General features: G+C 25.1%; 10 protein-coding genes across 10 annotated transcripts; 5 read left to right on the top strand and 5 right to left on the bottom strand.

The window, feature by feature from the left end:
• Nucleotides 1-575: 575 nt before the first annotated feature.
• On the top strand, nt 576-2222 carry DICPUDRAFT_75859 (uncharacterized protein; the record flags this gene model as incomplete). Its single annotated transcript, XM_003284850.1, has 1 exon — nt 576-2222. The coding sequence occupies one exon, from the start codon at nt 576-578 to the stop codon at nt 2220-2222; it is 1647 nt and encodes a 548-aa protein (XP_003284898.1).
• A 140-nt stretch (nt 2223-2362) lies between these two features.
• On the bottom strand, nt 2363-7886 carry DICPUDRAFT_93806 (uncharacterized protein; the record flags this gene model as incomplete). The annotated part of the gene is made up of 8 exons (XM_003284877.1): nt 2363-3149; nt 3225-4852; nt 4934-6201; nt 6283-6692; nt 6771-7069; nt 7133-7457; nt 7525-7652; nt 7721-7886. The coding sequence occupies 8 exons, from the start codon at nt 7884-7886 to the stop codon at nt 2403-2405; spliced, it is 4971 nt and encodes a 1656-aa protein (XP_003284925.1). The 3' UTR covers nt 2363-2402.
• Nucleotides 7887-8503: 617 nt separating this feature from the next.
• DICPUDRAFT_91409 (uncharacterized protein) lies at nt 8504-9291 on the top strand (the record flags this gene model as incomplete). The annotated part of the gene is made up of 1 exon (XM_003284851.1): nt 8504-9291. A coding segment is annotated over exon 1 (756 nt), but the record flags the coding sequence as incomplete, so codon positions are not given.
• Nucleotides 9292-9451: 160 nt separating this feature from the next.
• On the top strand, nt 9452-10129 carry DICPUDRAFT_91410 (uncharacterized protein). The gene has a single exon (XM_003284852.1). The coding sequence runs from the start codon at nt 9543-9545 to the stop codon at nt 10005-10007; it is 465 nt and encodes a 154-aa protein (XP_003284900.1). The 5' UTR covers nt 9452-9542; the 3' UTR covers nt 10008-10129.
• A 90-nt stretch (nt 10130-10219) lies between these two features.
• DICPUDRAFT_148744 (uncharacterized protein) lies at nt 10220-11662 on the bottom strand (the record flags this gene model as incomplete). The annotated part of the gene is made up of 4 exons (XM_003284878.1): nt 10220-10502; nt 10580-11003; nt 11095-11266; nt 11351-11662. The coding sequence occupies 4 exons, from the start codon at nt 11660-11662 to the stop codon at nt 10220-10222; spliced, it is 1191 nt and encodes a 396-aa protein (XP_003284926.1).
• Nucleotides 11663-12607: 945 nt separating this feature from the next.
• Nucleotides 12608-13369, top strand: DICPUDRAFT_148745 (uncharacterized protein; the record flags this gene model as incomplete). Its single annotated transcript, XM_003284853.1, has 1 exon — nt 12608-13369. One exon carries the CDS (start codon nt 12608-12610, stop codon nt 13367-13369), a length of 762 nt encoding a protein of 253 aa, XP_003284901.1.
• Nucleotides 13370-13478: 109 nt separating this feature from the next.
• On the bottom strand, nt 13479-14435 carry DICPUDRAFT_75864 (uncharacterized protein; the record flags this gene model as incomplete). The annotated part of the gene is made up of 1 exon (XM_003284879.1): nt 13479-14435. One exon carries the CDS (start codon nt 14433-14435, stop codon nt 13479-13481), a length of 957 nt encoding a protein of 318 aa, XP_003284927.1.
• Nucleotides 14436-15769: 1334 nt separating this feature from the next.
• On the bottom strand, nt 15770-16591 carry DICPUDRAFT_75865 (uncharacterized protein; the record flags this gene model as incomplete). Its single annotated transcript, XM_003284880.1, has 1 exon — nt 15770-16591. One exon carries the CDS (start codon nt 16589-16591, stop codon nt 15770-15772), a length of 822 nt encoding a protein of 273 aa, XP_003284928.1.
• A 627-nt stretch (nt 16592-17218) lies between these two features.
• On the bottom strand, nt 17219-18709 carry DICPUDRAFT_148748 (uncharacterized protein; the record flags this gene model as incomplete). Its single annotated transcript, XM_003284881.1, has 2 exons — nt 17219-17454; nt 17524-18709. 2 exons carry the CDS (start codon nt 18707-18709, stop codon nt 17219-17221), a joined length of 1422 nt encoding a protein of 473 aa, XP_003284929.1.
• Nucleotides 18710-19167: 458 nt separating this feature from the next.
• DICPUDRAFT_45776 (uncharacterized protein) lies at nt 19168-21102 on the top strand. Its single transcript, XM_003284854.1, has 2 exons — nt 19168-19371; nt 19469-21102. Exons 1-2 carry the CDS (start codon nt 19191-19193, stop codon nt 21040-21042), a joined length of 1755 nt encoding a protein of 584 aa, XP_003284902.1. The 5' UTR covers nt 19168-19190; the 3' UTR covers nt 21043-21102.
• Nucleotides 21103-21184: the final 82 nt, after the last annotated feature.

A 21184-nucleotide genomic window follows, 5' to 3' on the forward strand; every position in this document is an offset into this window, starting at 1 on the left:
ATTTACATAAATTAAAAAAAATATGAAAAATAATAAAAAATTAAAAAATAAAAAATAAATTAAATTTAATTTATTTTTTCAAAAAAATGTAATTTTATAAAATTATTAAAAAATTATAAAGTTAATTTTAATATTTATAGTTATAATTTTGTTCAATATATAAAATATTCCATCAAATAATAACAATTATAATTTATTTATATTTATAGCTCAGTTTTCTTATAATTTTTAATTTATAAATTCCATTTTTTTTTTTTTTTTTTTTTAAAAAATAATTTTTAATTTTATTTTTTTTTTATTTTTTTTTTTTTTTTTTTATTATTTTTTTAATTTTCAAATACCTCTAATTTTTTTTCTCTTTTTTTTTTTGTACATCTATAATTAATTTTTTTATACTTCCTTAAATTAATAAAAACTCTATCAATCATTATTGTTATATATTTATTAATTTTATTTTATAATCATTGATAAAACACAATCATTCATCCATACATACATAATATTACTTTTAACAAATAGATAATATACTTAAATATTACTTTTATATAAATTTGTTGTATTTTTAAAATTAAATAATGAACTCATCATCACCTCCAATACAAACCACAACAACAACTTCAACGGAAAATAAAGATATAAAAGAAGAAACATTTGAAACCAATGATGATGATTTAGACAATAAAAATAATAATAACAATAACAATAATAATAATAATACAAATAATAATAGTAATATAAATAACGATAAACCAATAAATAATGATAGTTCATTACCATCTATTAGAGATTATAGTTTAGATAAAAATAAAAAGGAAACAGATCAAGAGAATCATTTAGGTAGATTTGAACCATATGGAGGGAATAATAAAAAGGTATTAAATTTTCAAGAAAGATTAGAGACGGTCGAATTAGTAGTATCAATGTTTCCATTATTAGAAAAAGATCAAAATGTTTATAAAATATTAAACAAGTACGATTGGAATGTTGAAGCATCTATTAATGAACTCCAAAGGAGACATGACTTTGCAGAAAAAAGTTTAGTGATGACTGGAGCTGCATCGTTCCCACAGGACGAGACTACTTTTACAACACCAAAAGAATTGCAACAACAAGAGATGAAAACATTCACCAAAAGAAGATATAAGGGTATTTACTCACACCCAACAAATACTCAAGATGATTTTGATAGAATGGATGATTTCCTCGAAGAGGAAGAAGAAGAGGAAGAAGACTTTTCATTTGAAAAAAATATAACAGAAGATCTTATGGAAGTCAAGGACGAAAAGGATAAGGAAAGCGATGATAATAGTATAGATAATAAAAATTCACCTAATAGTAAACAATCAGCTTTAGATTTCTCGAGATTCCCAAACTTCAAACAAGATATACAAACATTAAGAGATATTTTTGGTACAGCTTTTCACGAATATGAATTAAAAGGATTTTATATGGTTTGCAGTGGTAATTTAGAATTGGTAATTGACCAATTAGTTAACGAACAAAAACAAAAAGACTCAACACCAGTTAAACAACAACCACAACAACAACAACCACAACCACAACCACGTCAACCCTTGACAGCAAAACTTTCCGAAGAAGAAAAAAGACAGTTACAACTTCAATTGATCGAAGAACAAGAAAAATTGGAAAAGAAATTCTCTGATAAAAAACAACAAGAAATTAACAGCCATCCATCTAAAAAGAATTTCTCTCAACAAGAGATTGTCAACGAGCTCAAAGATCTTTTTAGTAAACATGTAGAAGAGGGTGTAATAGAATGGGTTGCTTACTCCTGTGATTATGATTTAGGAAAATCTACTACCCAGTTAGTAGATTTGAAACATAGTAATTTATTAAAAAAGAATGCTGCCGCTGCTGCTGGTGCCGCTAACGCAAACACTACCACATCACCAACTGGTTTACAATTAGATCCAAATCTTCAAGCCCAAATTGAAAACAATATAAATATACTTTCAAAAGGTCTTATAAGTTTACCATCATTTGATACTATTACCGACCAAATTAAAAACCTAAATGCAAATGATAATGAAAATGCCAATCAATCTTCAAATAATAACTTTAAATCAATTTTTAATAGATCTAATATATCACCACCAACAAATACCACAACAACCACAACCACCTCAAACAACACTATTGACCAAAACTCTTCATCATCAACTCCAGTTTTTCAACAAAATTTTGTATATGAAAAAAAATAATAAATAATTAATTAATTAGAAAAAAATTAAATTAATTATAGAAAAATTAAAATATAGGTTTAAATAAATAAATAAATATTTAAAAACAAATAAAATAAAAACAAATAAACAAATATAAATTCCTTTTTTTTTTTTTTTTTAATTTATTTTATAAATAATTAATTATTTTATTATATATTTTTAATTAATATTTAAAAACTCTTTTGAAACAATTATAAAAATATTTTTTAATAATTCCTTAATTTCTTTTTCGGAAGTACAAATACAATCACAAAGAATTGGATATAATTCTAATAAATGAGGTCTTTTACATTCTGGTTTGATGATTGAATTTTGATTATTATTGTGATAAACACCTGGTTGGAGTTGGAGGTCATAAATTTCTTTAAGGATAAAAGATATTTCTGATAATCGATATCTTGGTAATGGATAGCTTCCGGATTGTCTTTCGTCTATAACAAAACGTTGTAAAACTTCTTTGCAACGCTTTAAAACAACAGGTAATACTACTTTAGCGATTTCAATTGATTCTGGATTTGATGGTTCTGCTTTTGAACAAATTGAAAACATATTTTGGTAACATGATTGAGCAACTTTTTCACGACCATGAGCCGAGAGCATTGAACCTTCTTGAAGAATTTCTACAAGTCTATCTCGTATAATTGAAACACGTTCAACTTTAATACCTGAAAACCCTACCATTTCTTTAGAGATTGCATTAATTAAATCAATGTCATATTTGTCTTCTTCTAATTTTTTTTCTGGTGAAATTGGATGGTTTGGTCTCTCGTGTAAAATAAAGGTTTGAATTGAGTCTATCAACTCTGTCCAAATAATATTTCTCTTTATATCATTTAAATAATTTGAATCTGAATTAATTGCTAATAAACCACTTGGTAAAATTTTAATTAAATTTGATATTGATAACTATATAAAAATTAAAATATTATTAATAAACAAATTTTATAACAATAATAATATTATTATAAATTAAATACATACCTTCCAAATTGTTGAATGATATTTAGTATATTTTGTTAGCATTGAAAAACCAAACATTTTAATAATATCCTCGAAAACCAATGATCTCATTGAATCTGTTGTTGTTTGATGTGAAAATAATTCATAAATTAATTCGATCGATTTTTCGGTAATAGTTGAATAATAAACTAAATCTTTTGTTTGAATTAATGGTGGGAAAATAAAATCACAATTTGAACTTGGTGTGAATGGTTGGTTAATTCCAATTGAAATATATTTTAACAATACTCCAATAATCGAAGGGAAAATATCTTCGCTAAGTGGTGGTAAAGATTTAATGATTTGAATAGCATGAGTTTGTGGATTTGAAAGGTCAGTTGATGAGTCGCCAATTGAAATACCCATTGGGAAAATAATTCCTAATGCACGATTCATTTGTTGATGATCGAGTTGTGATCGAGTTTTATTAAAGAGATCTGTAAAAACTTTGATATAAACTGAAAGTGTTTTGGATGATGATGGTTGTTGATCGAAAAGTTTTGATAGACGTAAAAGAGTTTCCCAGATTGATTCACTAAGCTCTGGATGGCTTGGATCAATAATTGATGATGTGTTGACAATTTCATGAAGGAATGAAAGTGATGAAAGTGATACCTCTTTACTTGTTGATTTTGATTCGGTTTCTAAATGGTTCAATAGACACTCCCATGAACGAAGGAATGATGGTAATGTTGTTAGAGTATCAAAAAATTGTTTAAAAATTCTAACCATTCCACCAATTGATAATACTTGAGTTTCATCCCATTGCTTTTGAGCAGTATTTCTACTGTGATGTACTAATAATTTAACACCACTACCTAAATCGGAATCTATTCTTTCCTGATCTGCCTTTTCTGAAAATGACTTAATCTCTGATAGTAATGGGAATAAAGTATCCCAAAGTATTATCTCTAGTAAATCCTTTTCGAATAAATGGAAATATGTAGTTAAAATTTGGAAAAATATGACAACTACACCGTTTCTAATTGGAGCTCTTGAATCAATACTAAGTGTTTTCATTGAGCTAAATACGCATAACCACATTCTATCGATTAAACTTCTAGTCTTATCTTTGAAGAATGGTGAATTTTCTGAAATTGAAGGATAAATACGTTGATTAATTGATGGTTTACTGGATGTGTGTTTGTGAGCCTCTAAAACTGGATCTGATGCTTTTCCATCGCTAACATGGTACTTTGATGTTTTAATTGAATTTTCATTGGCTAAGAAATAGGTTAAATCTGATAATAAACCTGATGATGCAGTCAAACTATTATTAATTTCTGATTTTTGTGATACAAAGCTTTCAATAAGTTCAATTGTTAATGCTAAACATTCTGGTGTAAGATTTGAAAGGAACTCGTTACAAATCAATTCTAAACTTGAAAATGATAAGGTAATGAATCTCTTTTCATTTCCTTTGGACATTCTTAATAATGTGCTAAGAATAATTGGCCATGCTGTTGTAAGGGATTGACCTGAATTTGATAAAATAATATAAATTGACTCGAGCACTTTTTCTTTAGTATCGTTTGATGTTGAAAATGATAACTCTTCCATTGTAATAAAAAATTCTAATTGGATTTGGTTTTTATCTAATAATTGTAATTCTTTTTCAAAATCAATTGATTCATAATTAGTTGTAGTGGTGACGGTAGTTGCAGCAATTGAAACTGGTGATGATTGATTACTATTATCGCTTTCTGTAGTGATGGTTGTGGTTATTGCGGTTGTTTTTAAATCCTCATTTTCATTAGTTTGTGATAAATCATCTGAAGTTGGTGATTGTAATGAGGATAAATCTTTTTCTTTTTCTTTTTCTTTATCTTTTTTATTTTGTTGAAGTGAAATAGTAGATTTGATAATAGAATTTAAAAACTCGACAGAATATTTTCTAAATTGTAAATTTCTATGATTACCAGCATCAATAATGTGATCAGAAATCATTGGCCAAATTTTATCGATTCTATAAAGATTTGCTAAAGCAGTATCTTTTAATTTGGTAATACCAAACATATTTGGGGTAGAATTGAATGATTTCAAATTGAATGAACTTGTACAAAGTTTACCTAATGCCTCTAAAAGATATTGAAGGGATCTAATGTCTAATTGTGAACTTGATTTGAATAAATTATCCATAGAATTCATTAAAATAGGAACTTCACCAATATTTCTTGGACTAGAAATTTCTTTTGGACTTGAGGTGATATCGTTTGAATTTGGTGTTGCTGATGTTGAAGAGGTCGAGTTTTCTTTTTTCTTTAAGAAAGATTCGAAAAATCTATTCCATGTTTCAAGAGTTTCCAAAACTAATATCCATGACTCATCCAATACGGAACCCATACAATGAGCAATGTTAAATAATATTTTAACTGATAAAATATTTTTAGTGGTTGGATAGAAATTGGATAATTTATCTTCAAACATTAGTGATGAGCCATTACCATTGCCATTATTGTTGTTACTGTTATTACTATTTTGAGATGAGTATTGTGGGGTACTACTATTTGATGAAGCTTCACTATTACCACTATTACTTTCTTTATTGCCTTCTTTATCTTTTTCTTTTTCTTTTCCTGGTTGATTTAAATTTAAATTATTTGAGTTTAATAATTCGAATGATGGTAATACGGTAGTTTTACAAAGACATGTTAAAAGAGCATCCCTTGGACCAGATAAATGTAATTCGCCGCAAGTATTTGTAAAGGATTGAAGTGATTTTAATACCATTTGAATTAATGCTTCGTCATTTGATTTACTTAATAACAATGAAATTGCACCTAAAATAGATACCCAACATGAATTTGCCATTTGTGGAAATATTTCATTATCACATTCAATATCTGGATTATTAATCTTTGAAACTGCATTTACAATTCCATTAATACATTCAGTACAAACTGAAATAATATAGTTTTCTTTAATTTGAGGTGGTTCATTTTGCCATAATAAATCGATTCTAAAAAAAAAAAAATTTATATATTAATATAAAACTATTTTATAAATTTAATTATTAAATATAATAGTTCATTTAACTTACAATCTATTCTTTGATGTATTTACTAATGTGAATAATGAAGAATCTAGATTATAAAAATTTTGGATATATTTCCCAATTGTAATAGTCATATTTTCAAAAATTTTGGCTGAATTATTATCTTTGTCATAGTTTATATAGAATTGTCTTAAAAGATTTGGATCCTCAGAATAAACTCTAAATGACTCTAATGCTAAAATTTGGGTCCAAATTGGGTTTTCGTTATCCATCATTTTGATACTTCTTGTTAACAACACATCTGATTCTGTAACCATAATTTGACTAAATTTTGAAATAAATTGAGTGATGACTCTCATTAATCTTACTGTATGATAGAAATCCATCTTAAATTTGAAACTTTTAATTAATAAAGGACAAATTTTATCCTTTAATAAATATTTAAATTCGTTTAACTGTTAATAAGAAAAAAAGTTAATATTTAAAATTTATAAAAATTATAAAAATAAAAATAAAAACAAAAAATTAATTACCTTAAAGAAAATATCGTGATGAACTGAAATAATCATTTCAATAAACTCTAAACCTGATGATCTTGAAATTGTAGTGGCAGGTGGTAACCATTCTGGTGAATCTCCTCCTGTTATATAACACAAATCTTGTAAGAGTAAATATGCATCTTTGGCTGCTGGTTTCAATGTTGAAACTGGTGATTTATTAATATTAGCTGGTATAATTGATGGTGTTGCTGGTGATGATGCTGTTGAAGTTGGTGCTATTTGTTCGGCAGTAGTAGTGGTTGATTCTTTTTGCTCAGCTTCGGTTGTTGTTGCTGTTGAATCTTCGCTTTGTTCTTTTGATTCTTCTAATTTTTGTTCTTCTTTTTTATCGGTACCATCATCTTTGTTTTCGTCTGATGTTGGTGGTGTGGTTGAGGTAGTTGGAATATTAGTAGACTCTTTAATTTCTGCTGAAACTCTATCAAAAATAATTCTAATGATTTGTGGTAAAGTTGCTGATGAAGTACTTTGAATTGATATATTTTTACTGCAGTGTAATCTAAAGCATAAAACCAAACATTGTGATAAAGTATCATCATGAATATCGCCCATAGTTGTTATTAATACCAATAAACCCTGTAATACTTTTAATTGAACTGACTCATCTGATCCAACATCAATTAACATTTGCATTTTATTTAAAATTAAAGGTAATGAATTCTGTGAATAAAAAAAGGGGTATTAGTATATGATTAAATATTTAAATATATCTAAAAATCTATATTACAATTGAAATTGATGAATGGGAAATTAACTTTAATATTGAACCGATTGCAATGGAAATCATTTTTTGATTTTTAGTTTCCAATGCCATTAAAAATGGTTTAATGATTTCTTCACTTTTAATTTTTAAATCTATTAAATTAAAATTAAATATTAATATCAGCCATTATTAAAAATATATAATAAATATGAATACATACTTTGCATTAATTGCTCTGAAGTTGTGCTTTGTTCCTCTAAATATTTGATGGTTAAAATTACTCTTTCAGAGACATCTTTAATGTTCTGAAACTTATTTCTACCTTCTTGAGAAATTGTTCTCAAATCAGAAACAATTACTGATAGTAAGCTTTTTAACTTTTCCATTTTTCGAACAAACAATACAGTATATGAGTGTGTATGTGTTTATAACAATGGTGAAAAATGGGGAAAAATATATATTTTTAGATTAATATATAATATTAATTATATATATATAACATATATATAACTACAACACTTTTAAATTAATAATTGATTCTCCAATATAAAAAACAAATAAATAATTTAAGTGAATGAGGTGGTTTCGACAATGTTGCAGTGTTCTAATAATTATAAATTTTAAAAATTAAAAAAAATTAAAAAAAAAAAAATTATAAAAAAAAAAATTAAAAAATTAAAAAATAATAAAAGAAAAAAAAATAAAAAAATAAAAAATAATAAAAGAAAAAAAATAAAAATAAAAATAAAAAAAAAATAATAAAAAATATCAAATTAAATATATATATATAAATAAAACTATATTATTTTGAAAGAGTAAAAACTAATATATAAGTATCCCAAACTTAAATAATTTTATTTATTATGATTTTTGTTGATGATGATGATTATTTTTTTTTTTTTTTTTGAAATTTTTAAAAAAAAATTTTTTGAAATTTTTTTTTTTCACACTTTTTTTTTTTTTTATATTTTTAAATTAATTTGTTTCAAGTTCTATATTTTATATTTATATAAAATTTAAAATATAAATCAAGGATGAGATTATTATTAAAATTATTAATTTTATCAATAGTTTTTAATTTATGTAAATCATTTACCCCATCAAAAGATACATTATTTTTTGAAGATTTTCAAGATGTAAGTAAAGATAATAAATGGGTAAAATCAAGCAACACTGATTACAGTGGTGTAATTGAGTTCAAAGCCGCTAATGACCCAGTTGATGCAAATGATACATCAATGGTATTCACTGAATTAGCAAAGAAATATGCAATCACCTCAAAATTAAACAAACCAATCATAAATAAAGATAAAGATTTAATTGTACAATATGAAGTTCAATTCCAAGAAGGTATCACTTGTGGTGGTTCATACGTCAAGTTATACTCTGAAAGTGAAAAAGAATTTGAAGCTGATCAAGTTAAATCCGATACTCCATACAGCATTATGTTTGGTCCAGATGTTTGCAACCCAAACAATCGTATTCATTTCATTGTTCGTCACCAAAACCCAATTACTAAAGAATACGAAGAGAAATTAATCACTGCCAAACCACCAGTTAGAACTGATAAAATTTCACATGTCTACACTCTTCACATTAGACCAGACAACACTTTCTCAATTCTTGTTGATGGTGAATCCGTTTTAGATGGTAATTTCCACGATGCCTTCACTCCAGCTTTCAATCCACCAAAACAAATTGACGATCCAACTGACAGCAAACCAAGTGATTGGGTTGACCAAGCCGAAATTCCAGATCCAAATGCTGTTAGACCAGATGATTGGGATGAAACTATTCCACAATATATTGCCGATCCAGACGAAAAACAACCAGAAGAATGGAACGTCGAAGATGATGGTGAATGGGAAGCTCCATTAGTTGCCAATCCAGAATACAAAGGTCTATGGACTGCTCCAATGGTTGCCAATCCAGCATACAAAGGTGAATGGAAGCCAAAACAAATTGACAATCCAAACTACTTTGAAGTCGAAAACCCATATATCGTCGACCCAATCACTGCCATCGGTGTTGAAATCTGGACAATGTCAAAAGATATCCTCTTTGATAACTTTATTATCACCCACAACAAAGAAGAAGCCAAAAAAGTCATCGAAGAACTCTGGAAACCAAAGCATCAAGTCCAACTTGATAGACAACTCGCTAAAGAAGCTGAAGAAGCTAAAAATTTAGAACAATCATCAAATATCTTCCAAACTGCTATTGACTATTTCAATTTCTTCAAAGCTACCGCTGATGAAAACCCAATGCTCTACATTGTCGCCTTCAGCACAATCATCTTACCATTCGTATTTTGTTTAATTAAACCATCAAAAAAAACTAATCCAAAACCACAACAACCATCAACTACTACTGAAGCCACCACCTCAACAGTTAAAGAAGTTAAAAAATCATCAGTAAAGGATGAACCATCCATTGAATCTGAATCATCTGAAGATGAAAAAGAAAAGAAATCAACTGTAACTAAAAGAACCAAACAAGTTAAATAAATAAATAAATTATAGACCATATTTAATTTTATGTAATTAAAAAAATTAAATATTAAAAACCTTTTTTTTTTATATTAATAAATAAATAATAATTAAATTTTTATTTAAGTTTATGTTATAATAATCTTTTCTTTTTTTTTTTTTTTTTTTTTTTTTCTGTTTCTTTTTATATAAATTAAATAAAATTAAAATTGGGTGTTTTATAAAAATAATTAGTTTTTCTTTTTGTTATTTCTTTTTGGTGATTTGTTGGATGATGTTGTTGTGGTGGTTGTGGTGGTGGTTGTGGCATTTTTATTTGTATAAACAGATTTAATTGGTGATTGTGGTGGTAAATTATTTTGATATTCATTAAATTTATTTGTAATCCATTTAGTATAGCTTGATGAGCTAAGTCTTTCAGCTTGTTCCCAAAGCTCTTGTGTTGATAAGTTGCATGGCTTATTACTCATTAATAAATCCAATTTAATTGATAAACATTGTGAAAAAAATAAACTAGTAAAAAAATAAACCAATTAGTAAATTATTTTATAAAATATTAATGGGGTGGTATTGTAATGAAAAATTCTTACTCTTTTGAAGTGCTCTTTAAATGATCAACAGTAGAGTTTAATGTTGAGGTTGTTTCTTGGTTGGAGCTTTCTGTTTGTTTTAATACCTCTTCAAGTTTTTCAATAACTTGTTTTTCTTTTAAAAGGAATTCTGACATTTCTTGTTTTTCTTTTTGAATTTTTTCTAATTGTTCAATTGATTCTTTATTCTTTACTTGTAACAATGATAATTGATTATCAGTAATTGATTTCTCCTCTCTAAACTTGGATATCTTTTGATCAAATTCTTGATGTAATGATTCAATAGTATCATTTAATCTCTTTTCAGACTCTACTAATAATTGTTTAGTTTCTTTTTCTCTTTGTTCTGTTTGCTTTTGTTTTTCATCCAAGTCTCTTAATTGTTTAAGTAAATTTGTTTTTTCTTCTTCAATATTTAATTTTTCTAAATTTATAAAAAAAATAAAAATAAAAAAATATTAATATATATTGTTATTTTATTATTTTTAGTGTATATATCTATTAGGTAATATTACCTTTTTGTGATTGTGATAATTGTTGTTGTAAACTTGAAATCTTATCTCTATTTTCAGTAATCTCTTCTTGTAATTTAACAACATCATCCAAAGATTTGATGGCTGGTAAATTATTTACAATATTTCTGACTCTTTTTTGTTTTAAAGTTTTATTTTTTGGGCTTTTATAGTTCTACAAAAAGTAAAATAAAAATTAGTATACAATAATATTTTATATTATAATATTATATCATATTTTATTATATTAAATACATACTGGGCTACTGGTTGGTGAACCTTGTAAAACTCTTAAATTTTTTTCATCATCAACTTCATCGGATGAACTATCGGATGAAATGGATTGAAGATTTTTAACATCACTTAATGGACCACTACTGTAATCTCTGAGTACTGATTTTTTTGGGGTTGTAATTTTAATTGGGTTTTCATTATTATTATTTGTAGTTGGTGGCACTACAAGAGTTGGTTGTACCGATGTACCTGCTGCTGAACTGTTCATTACTGGGTTGGATGAAAATAATAATACATCTTTAAAACCTGCAGAGTTTTTGAATTGAGCACCATACATTATTTTTAATTATTATTTAATATAAAAAAAAAAAAATTTGGGGGGAAATTATTATTTTGAAAAATTAATAAATTTATTGTGTGGGTGTGTTTATTGAATATTAATAATAAAATTATATTTATTTATTTATTTAATATAAATTATAAAGTGGTGATATACAATATAATAAAAATGTAAATTAAACGAAAAATTAAAAAAAAAAACAAAAGAAAAAAAAAAATAATAAAAATATTTCATTTTTTTTTTATTTTTTTTTGTTTTTTTTTAAATTTGAATTTGTTGTGGTTTAACAACTTCTCCAGTTTAACGGATAAAATGTTTTAAGATATTTCATAATAATTTTTTTTTCATCAATTTAATATAATCAAAAACCATTTTTGGAATTTTATTTAATTTTTTATTTTTTTATTTTTTTATTTTATATTTGAAAATTATTAAAAATGAGATAATAAAATTGGTTTTTTGTATGTTTTAAAAATAAAAAAATAGCGTGGGTTCTAAAAACATAGTGTTGATTGTTTTTAAAAAAAGTGGTTTTATAGTTGCCCTTGAACAACACAATGGTATAAGTAAACGGGTGAATTTGAATTGTTTTTTTTAATTTTCATTTTAAATTTTTTTATTCTTTTTTAAACTGTTATTAATAAAAATTTAATTTTATTTTTAATCAAATTGAATACATGTTATTTTGATCAATATATAAAGTTTGTTTTTATTTTTCTTTTAACAATTTATTTTAATTTCGGTATTATATTTGTCTTTGAAAGGTTAATTGTTTCTGCTTATAATTTTTTTTTTATTTTTTTTAATTTTTTTATTTTTAATTTTTTTTTAATTTTAAAAATTTTTTTTTTTTTTTTTTTTTTTTTTCGTTTTTTTTTATCATTTAAATTTCATTTTAATTGTTTATTTTTAATTTAGAAAAGAAAAAAAATCAAGTAAAGAATGAAGGCAAACAAAAAACAAGTTAAAGTTATTAACGAAAGTGAACAATCAGCTCAATCAAAATCAGAAGCCTCACAAATCCCAAAAGATATTCAAGAAAAATTAGATACCATAAATGAAAAGATTAGAGAAATTTATGAACAAAATAAAAAGAAAATGTTAGCTATTGAACATAAATATACCGAACAAATGGCAGCTCAATTTAAAAAAAGATCAGAATTATTAAGTAAAACTAAAGATTTTGAAGGATTTTGGTCATCAATTCTCACTCAATCCATGATCAATAACTTTGCAGATAATGATCAAGCTGTCGTTGATTGTCTCGTTAATATGGAAGTTGAAAACAAAGTCGATGTAGAAGCCGAAACCACATCAAAGAAAATCACTTTTTATTTTAAAGACAACTCAATTTTCAAAAACAAACAAATCTCAAAAGAAAATGTCATCGATAAAAATGGAGAGGTCAAAGTAAACGTCACCAAAATTGAATATTACGATAACAATACCAACAAAACAGAAAACAAGAACGATAAAAATAAAAAGAGAAAGCAAAACTTTTCAGAATCAAGTTTCATCCTCTCTTGGTTAGAATCTGAGGAACCAGATGTCGAAACTTTAGATGAATTCTCCAAACTTTATGAAGATCCATTCTCAGTTTTATTAGAAGAAGATGTTGAAAATGACGATGATGAAGACGATGATGATTTTAACAGTGAAGATTATGATGCCGAAGAAGATGCCGAAGAAGAAGATGATGAATAAATAATTTAAATTAAATTAAATATAAAAAAAAAAAAAAAAAAAGTAAAAAAAACTAATAAATAAATAAACTTTAAAAAAAATAAAATATATACATTTTTATAACCTTTATTTAGTTTATTATACATTTTCTTTTAAAATAATACGATGAAAGGTTATTTCTACTTCTTAAAATGGACTGTGGTACAACTGATGAAGATTCTCTTTTGTCCACACTCCCATACACTTCATATCTTTTAGTCAGCAATTCTATTAATTCTTCAAATATTTGATCTATTTGAACTAAATTTTCGACCGATGATACTTCATAAAATTTAGCTCCTATCTTTTCAGCAAACTCTTTAGCACATTCATTTGATACATAGTTACTAGTTGAATCACTATCGATATAATTATTGTTTTTATTTTTTTTGTTTAATCTCTGGTTTGTTGTACTATCTCTTGAATTGATCTCTATTTTAATATCATCAGTGTCACTTTCACCGTTATCTTTATAGATTTTGTTTTTGTTTTTTAAATCTAGTTTTGTACCAATTAAAAACTTTACTATTATATCTCTTTTTTTTACATACTGGAATATAAGATTTCTTATATATAGATTCCTAAATACTTTAAAGAACAATTCGTCCATTCTATTGTCTATGTTGTCATTATTATTACTATCATTATCGTCTATATTTTGGTTTAATTGATGATTCTTTTGGTTGTAGTCTTCTTTATATTCATCGTTTGAATCTTTATTGTTTTTTACATATAGGTTATCTTTTCTTGATCTTAAATAATGTTTGTAATAATATGATTTTATATCTTCAAATGATTGAGGATCTGTTATATCATATACAAATATTGCGCCTAAATATCTATTTAATTGAGGATAAAATTCCTCAACATCATAAAACCTAAATTTAAAATATTTGTCATTCTTTACAATACTTTGGAATTTAAATTCTGGATTGATGGTTTCTTGGCAATATTTTTTTAAAAATTCAGATTTACCAACTTTTCTATTTCCCACACATATTACATCGATTTGATGATTTTGACGAGTTAGTATTTGATTGTTATTCATTATTTTAGAGAAAATATGAGAAAAAAAAAAAATAAAAAAATAAAAAATAAAAAAAAAATAAAAAAAAGATATTTTTGAATGTTTATATTTTATTTAAAAAAAAATTTATAAATTTTTTTTTATATATTTTATTGCAGATGATGAAACTATGTTTTTACTTAATTCGCTATCTTTAAACACGAACATTATGTTTAATATCTATTCTTCCAATTGACTATACTAAAGAGTTGGTGTAGCAAAATTGGATTATTATTATAAAATACCATAGCTTCTATTTATTATTCTAGAGTTCATAGATAAATAGTCACGACCATTTGTAATATAATTGTTAAGAATATTATTTGCAGGATCTAATCAATTGATAGATTTACCGGAATGAGTGACATAACACTGGTATTGGAGACAATTGGCCAAATCTACCCCATACCATTGAACTTGCACTATTTTGAATAACCATACCCAATAATACCAATGCATACTTTTAAACCTTTTGTTAAGAATTGTGAATAGTTATACTTGATAATCTTTTGAAATAAACCAATGTGATGCTTTAATAGTAACGGTTTTGGATGTGTTTTAGCTTAGGCGCAAACTTAAATAGTATTATCCATTGGTTAATCTATTGATATAGCTTTCTGGTATTAAAAGAATAACACGGTGTTTGAAACAATTGGACCAAATCTACCCTTGACCATTGACAACCATAAGAGCCACTTGGAAGAATATTAATAAAGGAACCTAATGAGTTATTTAAAGTGGTAAGTATATTATTTAGTTGAAATATAATGATTATTTATATATTTTTTACATACCTTCTAATGAATGAGTATTTTAAAGCCATACAGGCGGAGAAGCACTTTGGGAGTATAAAAAGAAACTCATAATTTTGGGTAAATTGAAAGTTATATGGATACCATACTGTATCACCATATACTAGGAGAGATAAACCGGTATTATTTAAAACTAATTGAAAGGAACCTACACTAAGTGATGCACATACTGCAAAGTTAGAAGAGGTTGCCCAATGACCACCATGAGTTATTGGAACTTGAATCTAATGAATAGGGAATTTTTGACTTTAATAAAATAAATATGAGTAAATTATTTAAAAACTATTTTTTTAATCTTTAAATTATAATTTTTTATAATATAGATATTAAATAAAATATTAGTTTCTTTATATTTAAAAATATAAATAATTATTTAAAAATAATAATAATAGTTACCATTGATTTCTAATTGGGTGTATAAAATTTCTATGGGTATCTATTTGTAAAAACTAATTATAAAAACTATATTTCCTTTTCTAATTTAAGGATTTTCTAATTTAATCATCACCAACTTTTAAATTTTTTATTTGAATTTGCAACAATCTCATCAGCCTCCAATGATCTTTTTGAAATTCCATTTTTGTTTAAAATATCTTCTTTGAATTTTTTTTTGGAATCTACATTGTTTTCATTTACTTCCAATGGTCTCTTAGAAAATTCATTAAATTTATTTGATATTTCTCCATATTTAAATTTCTTTTTGGAATTTTCATCTTTTTCATCAGCTTCCAATGATCTCTTTGAAATTCCATAGGCTTTATTTAAATTACCTTTTTCATCATCAAATTTAAATTTTTTATTGGACTCCATTTCTTTTTCACCAGCTTCCAATGATCTCTTTGAAATTCTATTAAAGCTATTGTTTGGATTCATTGGTGGAGATTGGTATTGATGATTTGGTTGCTGATACTGGTTGTTGTATCCATATGGCTGGTAATTTTGTTGTGGATGGTGTGGAGATTGATATTGGCTTTGAAATGGGTTCATTGGTGGTTGTGTCTGTTGTGGTGGAGAATGATAATGATGATTTTGTTGCTGATAATGGTTAAAATCTCCATATGGTTGGTAATGTTGTTGATGTTGTTGTGGTGGAGATTGATATTGATTTCTTGGTTGGTGGTGGAAGTTAAAATCTCCATTAGTTTGATATTGTTGTTGATATTGTTGTTGTTGATTATTATTATTATTATTATTATTATTATTATTATTATTATTATTATTATTAATATAATTATTATTACTATTATTATTGTTATTTTTGATTTTATTATATAATAAAAAACAAATGGTGATAACAATTAAGAAAATAGCAATTAAACTATACATTTTTATGATTATTAATGTGTGATATAAATAATAAATATATGTAAAATTATTTGTTTTTGAAATATATAATTTGAAAAAAATAAAAAAAAAAAATTTATTTTGTTTATAATTTTTTTTTAATAAAAAATATTTAATAAATTTATTAAAAAAAAAAATTAAATAAAAAATAAAAAATAATATAATAAATATAATAAAATCAAAAAAAATAGTAATGTTTAAACTCAGAAGAGTGAGTTTTTTATAATTACTATTTTATAATTTTTTTTTAAAAAAATTTAAATTTTTTTTTTTTGATAATTTAAACACATGTATGTTTTATATAAAATTGAGTATTTTAATTAAAAATATAATCTGATTTGAAAAATTCATTAAATTCTCTATAAAATGACATATAAAATATTAACCTTTTCATTCATAAAAAAAAAAAAAAAATTTATAATTTTATTATACTTTCACCTAATATAATGGAGTTAAGATCTCATTATAATTATATAACGAATCAGATGATAAAGCTAAAATATAAATTTAAAGTACATTAAAAGTTAAAAAAAAAGATAAAAATTAATTTTAAAGTTGTATTAATATGTAAAGTTTTATTGTTTATTTATATTTTAAATTTTATATTTTTTATTTTTTATTTTTATTTTTTAAATGAGATGATATTGTACAAATAGAACATCCACCCAAAATTAAAACACCACCCAAGTAAGTATATAACGATGGCAATTCTCCAGCAACCCCACCGATATAACCAATAACGGTACCAATAGGTGGCTCTAATAGCAATGTTACACTAATAACAACAGGTTCAATATATTTAACAACATAATTCATACCTGTGTGTCCTAAAAACCCTGGACCAACTGAATTAAATTACAATATATTAATATTTTTTTTTCTTATGGGTTACGTTAATTAATTTTAATACTTACATGCTATATATAGTGCTACTAATATGAATGATGATGATAACCAACCAAATATACCATTACCTTGTCTATTTTCGAAAATTAATGAGCCTAAAGTTAAAAATACAGATGCACTAAATGTCACAGTAAAGGCATAACAAAAGATAGGCATCCACTTTCTTAAATGAGAACCTGCAAATAAGTAAAATACTAGACAAACTGCACCAAGTAAAGCTAACATATCACCATAAAATGTTGGAGTTTGGCCCTTTGCATTATTTCCTTCGATGCTACTGCTGATACTGTTACTGGCACTATTATCTTGATCCCTTTCATTTAAAAATAATGAGTCGAATAAAGTTACAATTAAACCTACAAAACCCAAAACACACCCTATTACCTCTCCTTTTGAAATTGGTATTCTTCTAACTAACATTACAATGACTACCATTAATGGGGATGATGTTACAAATAATAAACTATGTGATAGTGTTGTTTCATCTAGGGAAGTGATCCAAAGTGCGAAATGTATTGACAATATAAACCCAGTTGATAGTAAGAGAATAATTGTTTTAGGTTGAAATAATTTTAATTTAATTTCTTCTTTATTAAAATCGTTATTATTATCTGTACTCTTATTATTGCTATTATCGTTATTGTTATTTTCTTGATTTATTTGATTTTGTAAAGTTTCTTCATCACCCAATTGATTAAAATTATTTAAATTATTTAATTTATTTTTTAAAAACTGTGGTAATTTATTAATTATAGTTGGTGGTATCTTTTGGAGTATTTTAATATGATAGTCATAAATTATTACAATTTCATAAACAAAGCCAAAAAATAATAAAACTGATGTGCTTTGTAAACGCCATGAAGCTTTTAATAGTGGTGGTACATTAATTGATCTTAGAAATGTGCCAGATGATGACATTGTTAGTAATGCAATTGCTAATATAACATATGCAAAAGTTGGTACTTTATTTTTATTTAGTTTATTCTCGTTATTATTGTCATTATTATTGTCATTATTACTGTCATTATTACTGTCATTATTACTGTCATTATTATTGTCATTAGTAATTATACTATTGTTATTTTCTATATTTATATTATCTAATTCATTATTATCAATATAATCTTCGGCACTATTATCATTTGAAATAATTACACTGAGGGGAATTGAGATTTCTCCCTCATTATTTTTCATTTTTTATAATAAAAATTTATTTAAAAAATAAAAAAAAAATTGATTTCTCGTCGTTTTTTGATGACATTTTAAAAAATAATTTTTTTTATTTTTTTTTTTTCTTTTCTTTTTCTTTTTTTTTTTTTTTTTAAAAAATAAATATATAATTTCTAAATAAATATATATATAATATAAATAGAGATAGTAATTCTATTTTTTTTATATGCTTTCAAAATATGTATGTCATAAATGCACTATAATATTTGTGTATGTGTTTTTAATTAATAAGCTAATTAAACAGCATTAGCATTGGTGGCATATGTGACAATTTAATTTTTTCTTTTTTATTTTTGAAAAAAAATTATTATAAAAATAATTTAATTTTTTTTTATTTTTTTTTTTTTATAAATTAAAATTTTTTATTTTTATTTTTAAATTTAAACTATTTCATTTGCACTATAAATAAATAATTGTTTTCTGTTTCAATAGATAAAAATAAGAAATGTCAACTTCAACAATAAATAATAATGAAGTAGTAGGAGAGAGTAATTCAAATAATAATAATAATTCAGATTCCTCATCCCCAAATAATTTAATATCAAGCCTTCACATAGATTTGAATAACTCTGCTGCAGTTAATTGGAAAATTATTTCAACTTCTAATACACCAACACCAAGATTTGGTATGTATAAATAATATACTATAGTTGAAAAAAAATAAAATATTAATATCTTTTTTTTTTTTTAAAAATATAAAAAACCACCCACTTTCGCCCACAGATAATACATTGGTATATTATAAGAATTTTATTTATAGCTATGGTGGATCAGATTCAAATACAAATAGTCCAGGATTTGTATCTTTTTTAAGATTAGATTTAGAAAGCTTTCAATGGCAAACATTGGCATGTCCACTCAGAAATAGAATTGTTCATACCTCAGTTATTCATGAAAACTGTATGTATGTTTTTGGTGGTGGTGTATATGAAGACGAGAGAACATCATTCTTTTCAAATGCAACAGCTAAAGTTTTTAAAACTCTTTGCGAACTCTGGAGATACAATTTGGATGAAAAAGAATGGACCTTACTCGAAATAAACCAAACAAGCAATCCTGAAAATTTAACAATCGAACCAAGAGATGGCCATTGTAGTGTGGTTGTAGACGATGAAATTTATATTATTGGTGGTAGTCAAACAATTTATACAAATTCAAAAATGTCCTCAAATTGTTTTACTAATTGCAAAGTATACAACATCTCAACCAATACCTGGCGTCAGATTCCAGCCCCTTCATTGGGTAGATTGGGTTCTGCAGTTTACTACAAACACATGGACGGTAGAAAATGTATTTATTTCTATGGTGGATATGGTACTGACAATGTACCATCACCAGACTTGTGGAGATATGACATTAAGCAAGAAAAATGGAGTTTAGTAAAATATAAATCAACAACTGTAAATAATACCACTGATGCAGCATCAACAACAACCACAACTAATTCAACACCATCAAATGAAGTTTTAATACCAGAGTCAAGATTTGGCCATTCTGCAAATGTTTTTCAAGATAAAATGCTAGTTTATGGAGGTTATTCAAAAAAGAAAGGATTTTTAAGAGATTTTTATTCATTTGATTTCGATAAAGACGAATGGAAACAAATTATAACAGAAGGGCCACCAAAAAGAAGAAGACATTCAACTGTATTAATTGAAAACTATGGTGGTGGTGGTAAACCAAAGCTTTTCTTATATGGTGGTACACATCATTCATGCATCTATAATGATTTTTGGGAATACTCTTTTCCAAGTCCAGTGCCAATTCCAAGCGACAATTTGGTAGAGGACTTTTCAATGCTTTTTACCAAAGCCAAAGAATTCTTTAGCGATGTCACATTCAACGTTGAGGGTAAACAAATTCATGCACATCGTAATATTCTTTCAGTTAGATCACCATACTTTAAATCATTATTTTCAAGTGGCCTCAAAGAAACTTATGAAAAAGAAATCACAATCAATGAACGTCATGACGATTTCAAAACCTTAATAGAATTCCTCTATAGTGGTAACGAGCAATTGGTAGAATTGGAAAATTGTATTGGTATTCTCTATCTCGCTGATCTTTATTGTGTACCAAGATTAAAAACTGTATGCGAATCCAAAGCCACCGAGGGTATAGAATGCGAAACTGTAGTAAACATCTTTAAAGAAGCTGACAACTTTAAATTGACCAAATTAAGAAAGCTCTGCTTAAATTTTATGGCTCGTAATCATAAGGAATTGGTAAAATTAGGTTTATTAAATGACATTGGTTCGAATGTACTCTTAGAATTAATGGATTATATGTCAAAGTAAAATAAAAAAATAAAACAACAATGTAATATTATTTAAAAAAAAAAAGCAATTTAATAATTTAAAAACCAATATTATATTATTATTTATAAAAAAAATATTGTTTCTTTATTATATTTACAAAAAGATGAGGTCTTTTATTTTA

Source organism: Dictyostelium purpureum (genome assembly GCF_000190715.1).
Source record: "Dictyostelium purpureum unplaced genomic scaffold DICPUscaffold_34, whole genome shotgun sequence".
Lineage (NCBI taxonomy): Eukaryota > Evosea > Eumycetozoa > Dictyosteliales > Dictyosteliaceae > Dictyostelium > Dictyostelium purpureum.

Bases quoted from the DNA above. Each gene is read 5' to 3' on its own strand.
- DICPUDRAFT_91410 (XM_003284852.1), top strand. From the start codon at position 9,543: ATGTCAAAAGATATCCTCTTTGATAACTTTATTATCACCCACAACAAA.
- DICPUDRAFT_45776 (XM_003284854.1), top strand. From the start codon at position 19,191: ATGTCAACTTCAACAATAAATAATAATGAAGTAGTAGGAGAGAGTAAT. The intron at 19,372-19,468 runs GTATGTATAAAT...TTTCGCCCACAG, and splicing joins TACACCAACACCAAGATTTG to ATAATACATTGGTATATTAT.